Source organism: Engystomops pustulosus, chromosome 1, assembly GCF_040894005.1.
Source record: "Engystomops pustulosus chromosome 1, aEngPut4.maternal, whole genome shotgun sequence".
In the NCBI taxonomy this organism is placed as follows: domain Eukaryota; kingdom Metazoa; phylum Chordata; class Amphibia; order Anura; family Leptodactylidae; genus Engystomops; species Engystomops pustulosus.
The window spans coordinates 268910582-268927153 of NC_092411.1; the positions used below are offsets into that span (position 1 = coordinate 268910582).

Here is a 16572-nt window from a genome sequence, read left to right on the forward strand (position 1 = left end):
TACATATGCACGTTCCATATTTGATTTATTTTGGAAAGACTGGGCGCTTTTAATTCCGTAAACATTCTCACAGCATGCGCAAGGTGGATTTACAGGCTGCATCTGGCGTCATGAAAACAGATGCTAGTTAGTATGCATGAGGTTACCTAAATTAAGTACTTTGCTAAATTGACGTTGATATCGCTGTATATTCGACGGCTAAATGAAGTAAATTATTCCGCATTTCATTAGAAGAAGAACATTCCTTTAAATTATCATTTATATTTATGCAATACTCGCCCAGCGCCTAATGACCATTTTTCACTTGTGCGAATTTTGATTAAGTAAACGCCTGCCGAACAAGTGGGAGGCCGCGGCGAGGAGCGCGCTGTAATATATCACGCGGAAGTTATACGGCTTGCATAGGCATCACTGTTTTATTAGGCTATGTTAATTACTCGGTCCAGACACGGGGAAAATACATCCATAGTAATAGACTCTTTACTATACATGTATTAACAGCTTGCAAAATATATGACCGCGCCGACTCCTAGGACGCTGCTTCTGCCCTTCGGAGCCACATATTTTGTCTTACCCAATTTCCGGTGATAAATACTGAATAAGACTAATGTAACGCCAATGGAAATAGGTTGTCCCTGGAAAAGTTAGACTTGATGTATTGTCCATTAGCAAGGAGGGTTATGTCCTACCATAGAAGCTAAAGAATTGAAGATTACTATCTCTTTTTCATTTACATAAGTTTGAATTATGCATGAGTGTTTTTTTTATATTGGTTGAAACAAGATTTTTTTCACTATTTTCCCAATGAACGGCATCAGTCTGCTCCATTGGTTGTGTCTAGTATTGTATTTGAATGAGTCTCACTTGCAATACTAAGAACAGGCTGTGAAAAAAGGGGGTGCTGTTTGTGGAAAAATTATTTGTGTTTTTTTAAAGGAAATTTACCATCGAAATACATCCCAGGGACACTTACTCATAGATCCAGGCACCGTGACTGTGGTAATCTGCTTATATTTGTTATATTTCCTTCTAAAATCAACCTAAAAATTATGCTAATATGCCCAATAGGGCTTTGGGGGTGCTACCAGTACCCCTCTGTGCTGTGGTTTCACAGGCTGTTACACTGCCTCACCCTACCCTTCTGCTATCTCAGAAATTACCCTTCCTTCTGCCTGATACAATCTCAGTGCAGCAGAGAAAGTTTCAGCACACAGTGGGAGGGGGAAGTGCTACTGGTACAAAAGCCTGTGAAGATACAGCACGGAGAGGCTCTGGTAATGCCCCTCCTCAATCATTAGCATCATTTTAAAAGTTGATTTTAGAAAGATGGAGGCCATGGATAAGAAATATAAGAAGATTACCACAGTCCCGGTGCCTTGATCTATGAGTAATGTCCGTGGTTTATCAGGATTGATTTTGATGGTAGATTTAATTTCGTTCTTGATTTGTTACAGGTTTTGTTAAGATTTATAGCTCTGTATCTGTAGATATCAGTAGGATTCCACTGAAAGTAACTATATAAAGTAAAAAGAAGACAATGAACCCAAAGATCACTCTAGACAATCTACAAATGCTTAGTATAACTTTAAGTTTTTATGATGTCTACTCCTCCTCCCCTCTCACAGCATAAAGCAGAGAGACATGTGCTCCCTTCCTTCCTACATCTCCTATGTCTTCTAAAAGAAACCTACCATGAGGAACCAGAAGTAGATGTGATGGTAGATTCCTCCTGCTGCCTCTTCCCTAATCTGTAACTTAATAATCCTGGAACCTAACTTGTTAACAACTTTATTTTAATAATAAGTAAATTAGCTGCAGGGGCTACTGGGGCGTGTACTAGCCTGGCCGGGCACTGGTAGCTAAGTCTAGTACACACCCCATTAGCCTCTGCAGGTAATTTACATATTACTAAAATAAAGTTTTTAACAAGTTAGGTTCCAGGATTATTATATCACAGATTAGGGCGGAGACAGGAAGGAGGAGTCTACCATCACATCTACTTCTGATTCCTCATGGTAGGTTTCCTTTAAGGTGCCCATACAAATAAGTATAAAATCAGTCTTATCTTATGGGTCTTGAAAGGGCACCAGTTTTTCCATTAAATGGATATCCAGGGAAAAGAAGGATCATTCATGTTATAGAGGTGTCCGGCATTGATTTATTCATATCTTCCAGTTCAAAAAACAAATCATACTCTTTGACATTTCTGTTACATCGCCTTCACAAACCACTTTCAAGGCCGTCCAGTACCCGTGCAATTTGGTTCAATTGTCTCTTCCCACTAGAATTTTGTTATGATTCTATAATTTCCTGTTTTGACTTAAGACTACATTCTCACGGCCATGTGCTTACCAGGACCAGAATCCAAGTGAGGACAGGTCTGGGTGGAGAAGGGAGAGGTAGCTGCACTCCTCACTCCTCCCTTCTCCATTTAAAGACTTGCCCTATATTTTGCAGTGTGGCAGCCCGGGTCAACCGAGTAACATACACCTCAGTGAAGGCTGTGAACTGACCACAAATTGTGCAGCCAGATCACGGCCCCCATTATGGTTGTGTGAATAAGGCCTAAGTTTTGTACTATTCTTCTTTGGTTCTTTGATTCGGTCATCTGCCTACATGTTCACACCTGTGGCCTGATTTATAATAACTTTATTATGTAGACACAACCTGGGTCCCCTAGCATTTAGGTTCATCCAAGTCCATCCTACCTCACAGAAGGGTCTGGTAAAAGCCTCAATGGGCTTTATGGGGCAAATTTACTTACCTGGTCCTGTTGCGATCCCCGTTTCGAACGGTCCGACGAGGATGAAGTCCGGCGCGATTCATGAAGATCGTGTGCCCGAGTTCCTGCATCCGTCGCTGTTAAATCTTGCGCGTTGTCCGAATCTGTCGGGTTGTCTGGCGGCCAGCCCCCCCCCCCCTGATTTCTGTTGTGTGCAAGCTGGCAACGATGCACCAAAATCCGATCACGTGTGCCAAAAACCCAGGGCAATTTGGCGCAAAACGGAAAACATTTGGAAACCCGACGAAAATGCGCTCCGCGGACCCTTAGTAAATGAGCCCCAATATCTGACCAGATACCTACCGTCATATATTAGGACGTTGTTTACAAAGCTGTTCCATATAAATTGTATCGGCCACTGAGATTATATTCCACGCATTTACAGGGTCGACTCCAGGTTTCAGTAGCCCCCCCCCCCTGGGCAACAGAGCCTTAGTGGGCCCCTTTGCAATGAACTTATGTGGTGGCATAAAAAATTCAGAAACTACCTAAAATATTCCCTAGTTTATCATTCCCAAACAACCCTGTCATGGATATTTTATATACAGCCTCCTCATAGTTTAACTGTATAAAGCCCCATGATGGTTCTGTTATATGAAGCCCCCCATGGATTCATAATATACAAACCCCCCCCAACCCTTACCAGGTGTGGCTAAATTTGGCTATGCGGCCCCCTCTTGCCCAAAGCAGATCTGGGCCCCTGGCATTTGCCCGGTATGCCTGGTGCTGATGCCGGCCCTGCGGCCATAGGTCCTCACTAAGTTTCCCATGATAGGCAACATGCTTTTACTCATGCTGTAATACGATGGGTATACAGGAACCTAGGAAAGATGGGTTATAATTCCCAAGAAGCAGTAACAGCTGCCACCTTAAACAAAAGTTTAATCACTTCCAGCAAACAATATTATTTCAGCCGTAGGCCATCAATAAGTTTACAGTTGCCGTAGAGCTGACACAGCTGAAGGCGGCGGACGGACTGTGGTTTATTTAAAAATTTGAAGTTTTATTCGAATTCAGCAATTTTAAGATTACATTGTCATAGACTGAAGAACTTAAGTACATTTTACTGCTATCAAAACCCGCACACATTGACGTTCATCTTAAAGCCGTCATTAAAATTCCAAAGCTGCTTACACTGTGCTTGTTCTGCCTTCACCGCTCAGAATTAGAAGAGAAGCCAAGATGTTTTCTTCAATAAAGAAGTCGTTTAATCCAAAGTTTATGTCACTTTGAAAGAAACTTCTGTGACGAATCCAGTTTCCTGCTCCTTTATTTCTTTATGCTTTTAACGCTCACCTCGTCGCTGGATGGATGCAACGACCCATGAATGAATGCATTGATTATAATTAAGCATAATTAGTCATAATTGGATACATTTACGTATACCTAGAACAAATGTATTACCTACCCATTGTATTTATCAACATAGGATACCAGAAAACCACAACCCCTCCACCCACATGCCGTAGGCTGCAATTCACAGTTGGGGTACCTACCGTAATAAACTAATATATCATTGGAAACACAAGAATAATATAAAGTTTAGTTCTAAATATTCAGTATGTAATGAGGTACTGATGGTCTCCGAGACTATAGACACTAATAAGATGGGCAAGCGATTTGTACATCAAGTCTTAGGTCAATATAAGACTATGCAGGGCTGTAGAACAAGATGCGGCACTCAACGTCGGAGCTTCAAAACTTTATTGGTGCATAGAGGTAATACAGGATGCCGACGTAGTGCTGCAAAGGGCTTTCTCTAGTCTCTAGAGAGAAAAATGCTGAGCAACTCCGGCTTCTTATTGTTGCATAAGTGTTTCTGGAACCTCAATGGACGGTCCAACGTTCCTATTGGAGTATAGTGTGAGTGGATCAAGCTGTTCCAGTGTTACCCGTTTCTTTCAGGGGTTACAATATAAAACTATATATTCTGTGGATACTCAGAAAAGATGTCTGGACCTCAGGGATTGTGTGTCAAGGTGGTTAATAGCATAAATTAGGATTATGCAATCATGCCCTGGAAGGACAAGGGCTCTGAAGCACTTGACTGGTGTCGAACCATGGGCTACAGTCACTGGGCCAATAAGCCTCAAGATCAGTAGATATGGGATTGGGAAACCAAGTCTGTGGTCAACAAGAGCATTGAACTACAAGGATGTTTCGTTAGATCAAAGGATATCATGGACTAAGTCTCTGAACTATGGGCTGGAACAGTGGGAAAGCAACCGGTACATACAGTCTCAGAAATGTTAAGAATTAGACGACTGAACAGCCGAGCTTTTGCACCAGATAAGTGGGAACTATGGACAAGGGTTCTGACCCACAAATTACTAGGGGCATGGATACTAAACTACTTAACGTTAAGCAATGGGAAACCGGGCTACGAAAAACTTGATAAACTAAGAATACAAAATATATGTCACCAGGAGACCCATTTTTAGCACTCCCCCAGTCCCCACAGAGCATATTACATACACTGCCAGTGTGTTTTTGTATTAAAAATTGGCTTTTCAGAAAAAAAGACATGTTATATTGTACCTTTCATTAGCATCTGCTGTGTGACTAGGCAGTTGCCTATTGGGAGGTGCTGGAAAGGAGCAGTTCGCCCCCACCCTTGGGAAACAGCTTCTCCATGTGACCTTTTCAAATATATGAAAACAACCATCACTGGGCTTAGCGACGCCCCCTGCTCCTCTACAGCCATTCCTGAGTGTTGGGAGTTATTCATATATTTGAAAAGGTCACATGTTTTCCAAGGGTGGGGGGGGGGGGACTGCTCCTTTCCAGCCCCTCCCAATTGGCAACTGCCTAGTCACACAGCAGATGCTAATGAAAGGTACAATATAACAGATCATTTTTTTCTGTAAAACCAATTTTTTATACAAAAACACTTTGGCAGTGTATGTACTATGCTCTGTGGGGACTGGGGGAGTGCTAAAAATGGCTCTCCTGGTGACAGGACTAGATACCAGAAGCTTATCCACAAGAAACCCAGATTCAAACATTTGGGTAAACTGTTCACAACATGGAGTTGTGACAGGCCACTGGCAATAAATTTTCTAAATTATAGGCTACGGTAAACCACTTGGACCCAACTAGGGAATTTGGGAGTTCCCGTTTCCTCAGCTCAATAAAGTATTTATCAAATAAGTCCTATCTTACTTATATCATAGAAAGTTTTTATTTTCACCATGGTAGCGCTGTAGCAAATTTTTACATCTGCCCAGTGGTGGCCCATAAGGGAGACATGTTGTCTTTTTATTGTCAACGGATGCTTTTCCTATGTAGGGTTTGATCGAAACAAAGAGCCCCATTACATCTCAATACATGGCACTGACAAAATGGACATCATAGACTAAGGAACATTGCAGTAAGATAAAGAAACACTCTGATTATAGAACCAATTCTCTGAACCCTATGAATCGAGGCCTGGAGACCCTCCATACGAGACATGGGACAATGAAACAGTGCACCTTGAGAAAAGTCTTCCACCTTCTCCTGTTATTGACTATCCAGCGTGGACTGTGGTTATTACTATCCCAAAGATGCAGCCTTAACCTATTCCTGGGGTTTTCCTATTTTTATTTCCAGAATTTCCAGTAAAATTTTTAACACAAGATTTATTTTTGGTTAAACAGACCATAGAATTTCCTTCATTTTTTTAGTATTCTATTTTTACTCCAGACTTCCCTGTCCATAACTATGACGTCGTGCATGCCTATAACATACTCTCCATTCGCTTAATCCACATCTGGTCTTCACAATACTCCCCCACAAACTGAAAACACACACAGCGGTCCTGGAAGACCATGCGAATACTGAGGCCAAGTCAGGAATGCAATATGTCAAAGATTGATCCAAATGGTCTGGGTTCCTCACTGGAAAGCCATTAATCATCTATAAAGCTGCATAGATCTGTTGTGATTGGTTATTGGCCTCAGTAATAATGCTGCCGAGGATTTTATTAGTTAATAACGGTAAAAAATCGGCTGCTTAAGTCTTCATATTTCATGAAAATTGCTATGCAAGCTGACCTAATTGCTTTCTAGAGGACACTGAATTAGGAAACCTTTTAACCACAGCCGCCATGCACGGTAAGTTTTAATATTGCTCCGAGCAATTGAATATATATGTCCGATTAATCAAGAGAAATCTAGGAAGGATAGTCCATATATTATTACACATAGTACCTCCATATATCTTCTCATTAATTTGATAGGAAATGCTCAATTCCCTTTTTTTGATTGATACTTTGTCATCAGTTGCCATATTGTGAGAACTTCCTGAAGTCCAGTAAATTAAACAGAACCTGTCACAAAATTTTTCACAAATTCAGTTAGAGGCATTTTACCATAGAGCCCTTTAAACTAAATGCCCCCCTTCTTTTCCCAATAAAAATAAACTTTTTGGATCCTGAGGAATCCAGATGAGGGAGTAGACCGGTGCTCAGATGTCCAATAGATCACTGAAGACTCATCTGTATTATGATGCTTTATTAACGGAAAGTGACGCGTTTCAGCTCCGAACCGGAGCTTTCATCAGACAGATGCAGATGCCTGATGAAAGCTCCAGTTTGGAGCTGAAACGCATCACTTACCCTTTATAAAGCATCATAATACAGACGAGTCATCAGTGATCCATTGGACATCTGAGCACGGTCCACTCCCTCATCTTTCCTCTATGGGTTTCTGCATGATTTATCTCCGTTTCCTGGGTTCCTGGTCCCGGTCAAAGTTGGATTCTTTTGGGCTGGCTGCCACTATACTTATCAAGGCTGATATCCACCTGACATCAGGTGAGAGTCCTATCATATTTTTTTTTATATAACCACCTACCATTTCTATACAGTATCACACTAAGGTCCTTAACCCACTAACATTTGCAAAATCTACCCCATGTATGTGTCTGATCACATGAAATCAAAGTATGCTTCCATGGAGGCATGGGGAGGAGTAGAAGTCCATGGAGGCTTCTGTGATTTCATGTGATCAGATACATACATGGGGTAGATTTTGCAAATGTTAGGGACCTTCGATTACATCACTCTGGTCACATAACATGAATTGGGGAAGAGTATAAATAAGTGAGGATGGGAGGATCTGGCTGTATCCCTGGTACGATAACAAAGTTGATTTTATGGGGATGTGAGGAAAAAAATTTAAACTAAAAGAAGGGTGGCATTTACTTAATAGGGATCTATGAGAACTAGCTAAATTTGTGGAAAATGTGGTGATAGGTGGTGACAATTCCTACAACTTGTCACAATCAGTCAGACTTTGTGATAGAACCTGATCCAAGTAGTTATTTCTGTGCAGTTTCCACAGGGCAAAAGGGGTATGACTCAAGTTCAGAACAAAGATCTGTGCAACCAGACAACCTATTTAAAGAGGAACTCTAGGAGCTGCTTACTAAAGAAAGCAGCTCCTAGCGTTACCCCAGTATTAGCAGTGTTAGCTTTATCGGAATCTTATGACAGGTCCTCTTTAACTACCAAAGACCTCTTTGATGTACAATGAATTCAGATACAACTAGTCTATAAGGGATGTGTATCACTGTAAAGGAGGATAGAAGAGAGAAAGTTGCAAGTGACAGACATGAAGAATTAATATCACAGTATGAGGCTCTGTAAAGCCTCCGATGAAGAGGAAGTCATACTTACTCGTATTACCAGAGGGAATATTTGTTGTATGTCACGTGTATAATCCAAAGGGAAGTGAGACTTTCTCATGTCTATCTTACAGCTTAATTGGCATCTGCATCTGTGATGTGTTAAGTCTATTCAGCTCTAATGAATTTGCAGATGTCGGCATGTAGACGTAGACTTAGACGCCATGTGTGCCCCCTCTATAATAACCTCTTTCTCTTCTTTGGTCAGCTACAACCTAGAGATGCCAAAATCCATGAATCGATTCAGTACAAATCCGTCGATTTTCATTCACCGACCTGAATCCAAATATTTTCTGATTTACTTTGGACAGATTTTTGAAATAAAATATTCTCAGAAGTCTAATAAATCCGTTCTAAAATCTCCATTGGTTTTAATGAATTTTTTAGGGTTTCAGTTGGTGTCCGTTTGCGCCATGTCCATTAGGGTCCCGTTATCATTTAGTAAAACTCAAAAAATTGTGAAAAATTTATGAAACAAGATAAGAATGGGGGTCATTCCCGACGCGTTACGCGAATATTTCCGATTTGCGCCGATTTTCCCTGTATTGCCCCGGGATTTTGGCGCACGGGATCGGATTTTGGCGCATCCGCGCTGGCATGCACGCGACGGAAATCGGGGGGCGTGGTCGAACGAAAACCCGACGGATTCGGAAAAAACGCCGCATTGCGGAGCTTGCACTTACCTTCACCAGGAATACGCCAGTGTACTTGAGTGCATTTCAGCGGACTTCAGCACAGCGCCACCTGGTGGACGTCGGAGGAACTACCTTAGAGAATCCCGGCCGGACCCGAATCCACCGCAGAGAACGCGCCGCTGGATTGCGAATGGACCAGGTAAGTAAATCTGCCCCTATGTGTTTTAGAGGACAAGAGGGGGTTTTATATATCAACATTCATGACAATTTAGACCTAAACGGGGGAATTCTCTCATCTTCACCACAAATAAACATTCTTTATGTATTGTTTACACACATTACACTAAAATTATTGATGGTCTTCATAAATATAAAGTTTTAGTTGATATCTTCTACTTTTAATAAAAAATTATATATACGGTACCGGTATATATGTACTGGGAAATATAATTATAATTCTCGAGCAATTTGCTTCTGTCTCATATTATAGTTATTGTTTAACGAGTTGGAAACAAAACTGAGTAGAACAATGAACATATAATTGATATAAATGAATTATGTAAAAATAAAAAAGTTTTCTTTTCCCACTAGGATTTACAAATCATCAGCACAGATGAAAACCAAGTCTTCATTGCCGTTCAGGAATGGTACCAAACAGACACTTACAACCTGTACCAGTCGGATCTACAAGGAGTTTACTACTCCATTGTTTTGGAAAATGTGAGGAGCACTAAGCAGCCGGAAGAGAGCGTCCTCGTAGATATTCTAGAGGTAGGAAAAAAATCACAGAAAGTTATAACATAATAGTAAAATAATATAATTTTCTACATTGCTGTATTCTAAGGTGTCTATGGTGTAAAAATCTGCTGATATTTATTGAAATAATAGTATGGGGAAAATAATGCCCACAGTGTATGTGTAGTCCAGAACATGCCCACAGTATATAGGTAGCCCAGGCCACATGTCCACAGTATGCATATAGGTAGCTCAGCATATGTCCACAGTATATTGGTAGCCCTGCACGTGACCCGAGTATATATGTAGCCCAGCACATGCCCACAGCATAAAGGTAGCTTAGAACATTGCCACAGTGTATATGTAGTCCAGCACATGGCCACAGAATATTGGTAGTTCAGCACATGCCCACAGCCTAGCAAATGACCCCAGTATATATGTAGCCCAGCACATTTCCAAGTATATAGGCAGCCCAGCACATGGCACAGTGTATATGTAGTCCAGCACATGCCCATAGTATATTGGTAGCTCAGCACATGCCCCCAGTATAAATGTAGCTCAGCATATGCTCGCAGTATATTGGTATCCCAGAACATGACCACAAGGTATATGTAGTCCAGCACATACCCACATTATATTGGTAGCTTAGCACATGCCCACAGTATATAGGTAGCTCAGCACGTGCCCAAAGTATATAGGGGGCTTAGCACATGACCCCAGTATGTAGCTAGCCCAGCAAGTTCCCCCAGTGTATAGGTAGCCTAGCACATGGCCCCAGTACATAGGTAGCCCAGAACATTTCCTGTGTAAATAGGTAGCCTAGCACATGCCCCCTAGTATATAGGTTGTCAAGCATATACCCTCAGTAAATAGTTATCCCAGCATGTGCCCCCAGTATATAGGTAGCCCAGCACAGCAGAAAATAAAAAATATATATACTCACCTACCAGTGCTCTCTGCGACATCGTGATCACTCCAGTGATTCTTCTAACATGGGACGTGATGACACTGCTGCTGACGTCCTTTCTATGACCCAGGCTCACCCAATGATATCGCTGCTGAGTCAACGCCAGACAGGGCAGAAACAGCAGTAACACTGCGCTGCCTCATCCAGCAATCAGCGATATGTGCGTCTTAAAGACACACATACCTCTGATTACTATTGAGGCTAAGGACGGTGCCCCCCAAGGTGGGAGGGAAGTGTGGCACCCTATGCAATCACCTACCCTCCCCTACCCCTCATCCCAGCCCTGTCCACCCCCCCTTCCTTACTCCCACCACCCATTAACAGATATTTTAGGCTCTGTATTGCCCGGTTATTGCTCTGCTATTGTCTTGCAATATCATTTATTCTAGAATATTATTGTGTTTGTGAACTTTGCTTCACATGGTGGAATAATGGAAGGTAAATAGGCCTTTGTCTAGAGAAAAGGATTAAACAGCTGTTTGGCCATTTGTAGAAATTCGCTCAGCTTTGGATTACTGCTTTGCCAAACAACTATATAAAATAACTCAGCAGTAAAAAAAGGATTATAATGTGCATCTGTGCATGGAAGCCCTCCTACAATGGCAGCGCCTATTGATCCTGCAGCATGTGATCCTAGTTATGAGAAGTACTTGTCATAAAATTAATGATCCGGCCCGCAAAGAAAAACAGCAAAGCTGCAAAGAGCCGGAGTAAAGGAGATAAACTCCAGACTTGTTTATACGTGCAAAATCCCAACCTACGCAAGACGACATCATAACTATATACATCATAACTATATACATCATAACTATAGACATCATAACTATAGACATCATAGCTATATACATCATAGCTATATACATCATAGCTATAGACATCATAACTATATACATCATAACTATATACATCATAACTATATACATCATAACTATAGACATCATAACTATATACATCATAACTATATACATCATAGCTATATACATCATAACTATATACATCATAACTATAGACATCATAACTATATACATCATAGCTATATACATCATAACTATATACATCATAACTATATACATCATAACTATAGACATCATAACTATATACATCATAGCTATAGACATCATCATAACTATATACATCATAACTATATACATCATAACTATATACATCATAACTATATACATCATAGCTATATACATCATAACTATATACATCATAACTATATACATCATAACTATAGACATCATAACTATAGACATCATAGCTATATACATCATAGCTATAGACATCATCATAACTATATACATCATAACTATATACATCATAACTATATACATCATAACTATATACATCATAACTATATACATCATAGCTATATACATCATAGCTATAGCTCACCACTGACCATGTGTACAGGATGCTAAAGAAGAACATGTCATCACATCTTATCACTGGAGCTCATGCAAACAACCATCCTGCGATGACAGCACAGAATCCATAGAGGTCAATAGTGATTAAGGGAGCAAGTCCCGTTTCTGGACCAGAGGTGATGCCACATGTGGTCATGTCACTGCTACCAATTATTGGCCTCAGTAGTGATACAGATAAGCCAGTTGTACTGTGACATCACTGTGTGTATTATCCCTGTACTGTGACATCACTGTGTGTATTATCCCTGTACTGTGACATCACTGTGTGTATTATCCCTGTACTGTGACATCACTGTGTGTATCCCTGTACTGTGACATCACTGTGTGTATCCCTGTACTGTGACATCACTGTGTGTATTATCTCTGTACTGTGACATCACTGTGTGTATAATCCCTGTACTGTGACATCACTATGTGTATTATCTCTGTACTGTGACATCACTGTGTGTATTATCCCTGTACTGTGACATTACTGTATGTATTATCCCTGTACTGTGACATCAATGTGTGTATTATCTCTGTACTGTGACATCACTGTGTGTATTATCCCTGTACTGTGACATCACTGTGTGTATTATCCCTGTACTGTGACATCACTGTGTGTATTATGTCTGTACTGTGACATCACTGTGTGTATTATGTCTGTACTGTGACATCACTGTGTGTATTATCTCTGTACTGTGACATCACTGTGTGTATTATCCCTGTACTGTGACATTACTGTGTGTATTATCCCTGTACTGTGACATCACTGTATGTATTATCTCTGTACTATGACATCACTGTGTGTGTTATCCCTGTACTGTGACATCACTGTGTGTATCCCTGTACTGTGACATCACTGTGTGTATCCCTGTACTGTGACATCACTGTGTATATTATCTCTGTACTGTGACATCACTGTGTGTATTATCCCTGTACTGTGACATCACTGTATGTATTATCTCTGTACTGTGACATCACTGTGTGTATTATCTCTGTACTGTGACATCACTGTATGTATTATCCCTGTACTGTGACATCACTGTGTGTATAATCCCTGTACTGTGACATCACTATGTGTATTATCTCTGTACTGTGACATCACTGTGTGTATTATCCCTGTACTGTGACATCACTGTATGTATTATCCCTGTACTGTGACATCACTGTGTGTATTGTCTGTACTGTGACATCACTGTGTGTATTATGTCTGTACTTTGACATCACTGTGTGTATTATCTCTGTACTGTGACATCACTGTGTGTATTATCCCTGTACTGTGACATTACTGTGTGTATTATCCCTGTACTGTGACATCACTGTGTGTATTATCCCTGTACTGTGACATTACTGTGTGTATTATCCCTGTACTGTGACATCACTGTGTGTATTATCCCTGTACTGTGACATCACTGTATGTATTATCCCTGTACTGTGACATCACTGTGTGTATTATTTCTGTACTGTGACATCACTGTGTAGCATCCCTGTACTGTGACATCACTGTATGTATTATCTCTGTACTGTGACATCACTGTGTGTATTATCCCTGTACTGTGACATTACTGTGTGTATTATCCCTGTACTGTGACATCACTGTGTGTATTATCCCTGTACTGTGACATCACTGTATGTATTATCCCTGTACTGTGATATCACTGTATGTATTATCCTTGTACTGTGACATTACTGTGTGTATTATCCCTGTACTGTGACATCACTGTGTGTATTATTCCTGTGCTGTGACATCACTGTATGTATTATCCTTGTACTGTGACATTTCTTTATGTATTATCCTTGTACTGTGACATTACTGTGTGCAGAGTAACCCCAAACACGAACAATCACAAAGTTAGAAGCAAAATGCTTGGATCGTACCAATTGTGTCATTGTAGAACCGTAAAGGGGTCATCACCAGGCGCGAGGACACGGGGAGTTTTGAGGGGTGCTGCCACACAGATTAATGCCCTATTACACCCTAAAATATAGTCACTCTAAATCCTAATCAAATTCCCCTAAATCTTCTGGTTTTAGGTAAGATGCAAGTCTGGGCAATCACATTGCTGTAATACATGAATATTCGCACAGTTACTTCTATGCTATTACTTTCGATGACTTCTTTACTATTATTTGTCCCTGTCGCATCTATAATACACCACTAATTATTCCCACTTGTATACAGGGAGTTTCCATGGAGCCTTTAATCTTCTGCTCTTTGCCGATGATATTTCTTCCATTTAGAGATTATACATTTGCACTGAGTAAATATCTCCTCTGCAGTAAATCCCGGGGCCTGTATTTCGTTATGTTGTGTATGTAGAGAATTTTTGGCCAAATTGTCATTGCCCGTAATTTTGCAGAGCACAGATGTTCATAATATACATGAAGGCTAATTGCTTAATATGATGATGATAACTGACTGCTAATTTCGGGCCGTAACAGGAGGGAGGGCTAGATCCTAGAGCTTCTCAGGGAATAACATGGATAATATACGAGGCTGGAATATTGCACTCGGTGCTGGAAATATGAAGATAAATGACTGCAATCGTTATATAGGGAAGCAAATATTACACCAGTGATATCATCGTTCTGCTCTATGCAAGGGTCTTCTGTAAAACCAATTGCCCTTCTAATATGTAGAGATCAGCAATGAGGCTGTATGCCATAGGGGGCGCTATTACACTTTACACCAGGGGTCAGGAACCTTTTTGGCTGAGAGAGCCATGAACACCACATATTTTAAAATGTAATTCTGTGAGAGCCGTACCATATGCATATGCCTTCCAGTAGATAAGTAGCCACAGCACATGTCCCCCAGTAGATAGGTAGCCCCAGCCCATGGAACCCAGTAAATATGTAGCCACAGCACATGCCCGACAATAAATAGGTAGCCCCAGTAGATAGCTAGCCACATCACATGGCTCCCAGTAACTAGGTAGCCACCGCTCATACCCCCAGTAGATGGGTAGCCCCAGTACACACCCCCAGTAGATAGGTAGCCACATCACATGACACCCAGTAAATAGGTAGCCACAGCACATGCACCCAAATAGATAGGTAGCCACAGAACAGGTCCCCCAGTATATTGGTAATCACGGCACATGCCCCCTAGTAGATAGGTAGCCACAGCACATGCCCCCCAGTAGATAGGTAGCCACAGCACATGCCCCCCAGTAGATAGGTAGCATCATCACATGCCTGCTAGTAAATAGGTAGCCACATGCCCCCATTAGATAGGTAGTCACAGCACATGCTCCCCAGTAGTTAGGTAGTCACAGCACATGCCTAAGGTAGATAGGTAATCATAGCACATGCCCCCATTAGATCGGTAGTCACAGCACATGCCCCCAGGCCCCAGTAGATAGGTAGCTCTAGCACATGCCCACAGTAGATAGTTAGTCAGAGAAAAAAAGGGAATACTCACCTATCTGCTCTCCCTTCAAGTGGCTTCTCATCACTCCTGCGCTCTTCTCTTTGACCCAGGCGCCGCTGCCATCATTGCTTCGGTCATAGGGAAGAGTGGATGATTCTCTACTCTATGACACAAGCGCTGTCATCTAAGCAATGGGGTGGCGATGGCACCTTGGTCAGACAAAGGACGCTGGCAGTGGTAACATCCCTCCCTGCATCCAGTGATCATCGCTGTGTGTGTCTTAGATTTGTCTGAGAGCCAGATGCTGCCATCAAAAGAGCCACATATGGCTCCCAAGCCATAGGTTCCCTACCCCTGCTTTACACTATGTCAAGGACTGCAGGGACAAGGTCACCCTATGGTTTGCGTTGTTGCCTTGGATTCAAATCAATTATGGATTTGAACACAACTTGGTTGTTAAATACATAGAAGTTCTCCTTGTATTTATATGAGTTTTGCTTAAAGGGCACCTACCACCACGAATCTACCTATAAAGGTAGATCGGGTGGTAGGTGGATGTATGGGACGTGAGGATAGCCCTTTTTAGAGCTAATCCTCACGTCCCCACTAGCCGAGCATAAACTTTATTGGCCTAATATGTTAATTTAATTAAGCGGCTACCGGGGCGTGGAGTAGCCGGACACGAGGCTACACGGCGCGGCTACTCCACGCCCCAGTAGCTGCTTTCCCCCGCCTACCCTGTGATCTTCGGCGCGCAGCTCCTGGCAGCTGCACGCCCTCGTCCGAGAAGCCGGAGTTCTGCGCATGCGCAGTAACTCCGGCCTCGTTCCCGAGATCGCGCATCTTGGCCGGAGTTACTGCGCATGCGCGCGCAAGATCACAGGGTAGGCGGGGGAAAGCAGCTACTGGGGCGTGGAGTAGCCGCGCCGTGTAGCCTCGTGTCCGGCTACTCCACGCCCCGGTAGCCGCTTAATTAAATTAACATATTAGGCCAATAAAGTTTA

General features: G+C 41.8%; 1 protein-coding gene across 4 annotated transcripts in view; it reads left to right on the forward strand.

Annotated features, from left to right (window-relative positions):
* Positions 1–16572, forward strand: part of SORCS2 (sortilin related VPS10 domain containing receptor 2) — a 661827-nt gene that overhangs the window by 573105 nt on the left and 72150 nt on the right. For all 4 annotated transcript variants that reach the window (XM_072126131.1, XM_072126132.1, XM_072126133.1 and 1 more), the window contains exon 9: positions 9676–9855. In XM_072126131.1, the coding sequence (XP_071982232.1) occupies positions 9676–9855 (180 nt within the window). The remainder of the gene's footprint in view (positions 1–9675; positions 9856–16572) is intronic.